Raw genomic sequence first — 3,333 nt, forward strand, 5'->3', positions numbered from 1 at the left:
CTGCTTATTATAATAGTGATGGTGTCTCTCAGAATGGTTTGCAAGTACGGGTAATACGAGTAATAATGTATCACCTGCTTCCCAAGCATTCTATCTTGTGGGGTTTTCCCTGAAGGCGGTTGAGAGGGACTTTCAAATGTTCCCATTTAAAAAATCTTGGTGAATTTTCCCCAGGTGCTAACAAGCCACGTATCCAAATAGAACTCATTTCATGGGGGGAAAAAAAAAATAAATCCACAGCACTTCTTTTTAATAACTGTTCAGCTACAAAATTTTATTGGTATCTTTTTATGTTCCCTCCAGAGTATGTAATGCACAAAAGCATTGCCACGGAACATATAAAATTACAAATGAAATTTATTGTAAAAAGTAGACTGTCTGCTAGACGGGTGTCAGTATTCATTTCATTCATCAACCAAGACTGCAGTGGAATATATTCACGGTCAGCAAGTCCACGGGTGGGAACCGCCATCCAACGTTATTGACGGATATAAGACAAGATATTGAAAAGACAATTTTTTGTGTGTGAGTGTGTGGTTGTTTTTTGTTTTGTTTTTTTTTTTTCAATGTACTCTTCCAAACAGAAACGGTTGCACAAAAAGCACTGTAAAAACTCCCGGGGTCTCTGGGTTTGTGCTTGACGTGACGGGTTAACTACATAATTTGGTCGTGTCGTAATCCACGGTGTTGGGCAATTTGGCATTGAAGGCCTGGAGGGCGGCCTGGATCCGCACCACCTCGCTGGTGGACAGCTTGAGCCGGTGGCGGAGCAGGCAGGAGAACAGGTCGAGGCGGCGCGGGCCGGGCGGCGACAGCTTGTTCACGCGGTCCCTGATCTCCACCAGCTGCAGCAGCGCCGAGTCCTGGGAGCCCTGAGTGTAGGGGTAATCCAGCTGCAGGATCAGGTCCCGGATGGCCTCGGGGTCGAAGTGCATGCTGTAGCCGAACACCTGGATGTGGTTGATCTTCATGTAGCCCAGGTTGCGGGCCGGGTCGATGAACTCCAGCGGCTCGTAGTAGACGCTGTCGTTGCCGTGGGGGCCGCTGGAGCGGATGCGGCTCCGCAGGTAGATGTGCACCGTCTCGAAGAAGGTCTTCCACGTGTTGCCCAGCGTCAGGGACCAGTTGTAGCACTGCAGGGGCAGGTCCAGCCTAGTCCGCTCCCAGTCGGGGAAGCTGTCCTCGCTGACGGGCATGAACCAGCTCTCCGAGTGGCTGCCCCCGAACGGGTTGATGTACACGGCCAGCACGGGCTCCAGGGTGCTGTTCTTGGTCAGGCAGATCTGCAGCGACAGGCCCAGGATCATGTGCACCAGGCTGGACTTGTACTTGTTGCTCTTCAAGGTGAGCAGCATGCGCTTGCGCCACGACGGGTCGAACCAGCTGTTGAGGCGCATGTCGTTGCTGATGAAGATGGCGTGCACCTCCAGGCGCCGGTCCGTCTTCTGCAGCAGGTACTTCAGCTCCAGGTCCTGCAGGTCGGTCTCGAAGCCGATGTAGTGGTCGGTGGACTCGGCCACCTCGGGCTTGCACAGGCCCTGGCTCAGCATGTAGCCCGCGTTGCAGGCGCCGCAGCGGGTGCGGTTGTCGGGGGCGCAGGCCAGGCAGCTGGGGCAGGTGCAGGAGTGCGTCTCCTCCGAGAAGCTGCCCAGGAGCCCGTTCTCGTTGCAGTAGAGGAAGGACTGGATGCGCGTGAGCCAGTAGGTGGCGGTTCTGGAACACAGAACGGGGAGAACCTGGGTCAGTACGGGCACCGGGTGGGGACTGCAGCGAAGTCAGACTGAGCCCTGAGCTTCGCTACGGTCCCTTCAGGTCGGCTCCAGTCCAGAGAGCCCTGCGGGCGTGGCTCAGGGGTTGAGCATCAACCTATGAACCAGAAGGTCCTGGTTAGATTCCGGTCAGGCATGTGCCCTCCATCCCCAGGGTGGGGTGTGCAGGAGGCAGCTGATCAATGATTCTCTCTCATCATTGATGTTTCTATCTTTCTCTCTCCATTCCTTTCTGAAATCAAAGTATGTTTTTAAAAAAGATCCATATAGTTCATCATTGAAGAAATATACCTGTATATTTGTATACTACACATAAATTATATATATTTAAATAAGTTATGTTTATATAGTATATATACTTATATACTATAATCATGTTATATATTGTTATAATATACAAACATCTATTATATATTTGTATATCTATTATATATTATATTTGTATATTATATATACGGTTTATTTCTGCACAAGATTGGCTCTAGATAATTCCTTCTGAAGAGATTGTATATGGTCTCACTGGTATACTTGGAAGCTGATTGTGTATAGAATTTGGTCGGTTATTGTTCTGAAAAGAGATCCAACAACAGGAAATAAAAGTGGCTTTATCATAAACTATCTAGAGGAGTATTAGGGTGTATAAATGAGGACCGTTCCTTCATTCATCCTTAGCTTCGCCTCACAAAGCCCTCCTGTCACAGGAAGCCCTAAATAGAAAATAAAAGAAAAATAAACAGCTCCAAATCGTCAATCAATGGATTTAAAATCTAGGGGTTTATCAACATTGAAAGAACAAGCACCTACTGAGAGGGAAAATATTATTGAAACATGTTTGATTTTTTACTTACAGGCTGCTCAAAGAAATTGTCGAAAATATCTCATTAAAACCAACTACAAGTTCTTTTAATAAGGGTTAAGTGTGTCAATTTAATGTGTTTGATTTGAATCATTAACAATTTTTTCTCATTTCTTCCCCTAAATCAGGCGAATCATGAAGCCAATTTAAGATGTTATTTTCCTGTTTCTTTGCCTTATTCAGACTCTGTTTGTTAATCCTCACCCAAGGAGTTTCTGATTTTTAGAGAGAGTGGAAGGGAGCGGGGAGACAGAGGGAGAGAAACAGCAATGTGAGAGAGACACGTCGACAGGTTGCCTCCCACTCGCACCCCGACCAGGGCCAGGATGGAGCCTGCAACTCAGGCATGTGCCCTTACCAGGAATTGAACTACAACCTCCTGGTTCATAGCTGGATGCCCAACCACTGAGCCATGCTGGCCGGGCAAGTGAGTGGAGGTTTGAGAAAGGGTTGTCACTGTTGGTGCCATCAGTGCCTGAGATTGGGAATTTGATGGTCTTTTGTATTTGAGAAGAATTTGGAATTACTTGAATTTGAAGAAAAGCATCAATTTTGCATGGAATATGTTGCAAAATTTGGGTCAAAGGTAGAGATCATTATAGAACCATAAATTCTTTCATAGAGGTGTCCTTAACTTACAAGGACAGAACTGAAGCATGGCATTGCTGGAAAACCAGCTGGTTTTATTTTTAAAGATTTAAAAAAAAT

At 46.8% G+C, this 3,333-nt stretch overlaps 1 protein-coding gene across 1 annotated transcript in view; it reads right to left on the reverse strand.

The window, feature by feature from the left end:
* Positions 1-565: 565 nt before the first annotated feature.
* Positions 566-3,333, reverse strand: part of BRINP3 (bone morphogenetic protein/retinoic acid inducible neural-specific 3) — a 210,959-nt gene continuing 208,191 nt past the window's right edge. Inside the window, exon 9 of the mRNA XM_006761292.1 lies at positions 566-1,621. Coding sequence (XP_006761355.1) covers positions 651-1,621 — 971 coding nt within the window. The 3' untranslated portion in view covers positions 566-650. The remainder of the gene's footprint in view (positions 1,622-3,333) is intronic.

Source organism: Myotis davidii, unplaced genomic scaffold (genome assembly GCF_000327345.1).
Source record: "Myotis davidii unplaced genomic scaffold, ASM32734v1 scaffold174, whole genome shotgun sequence".
NCBI classification, from domain to species: domain Eukaryota; kingdom Metazoa; phylum Chordata; class Mammalia; order Chiroptera; family Vespertilionidae; genus Myotis; species Myotis davidii.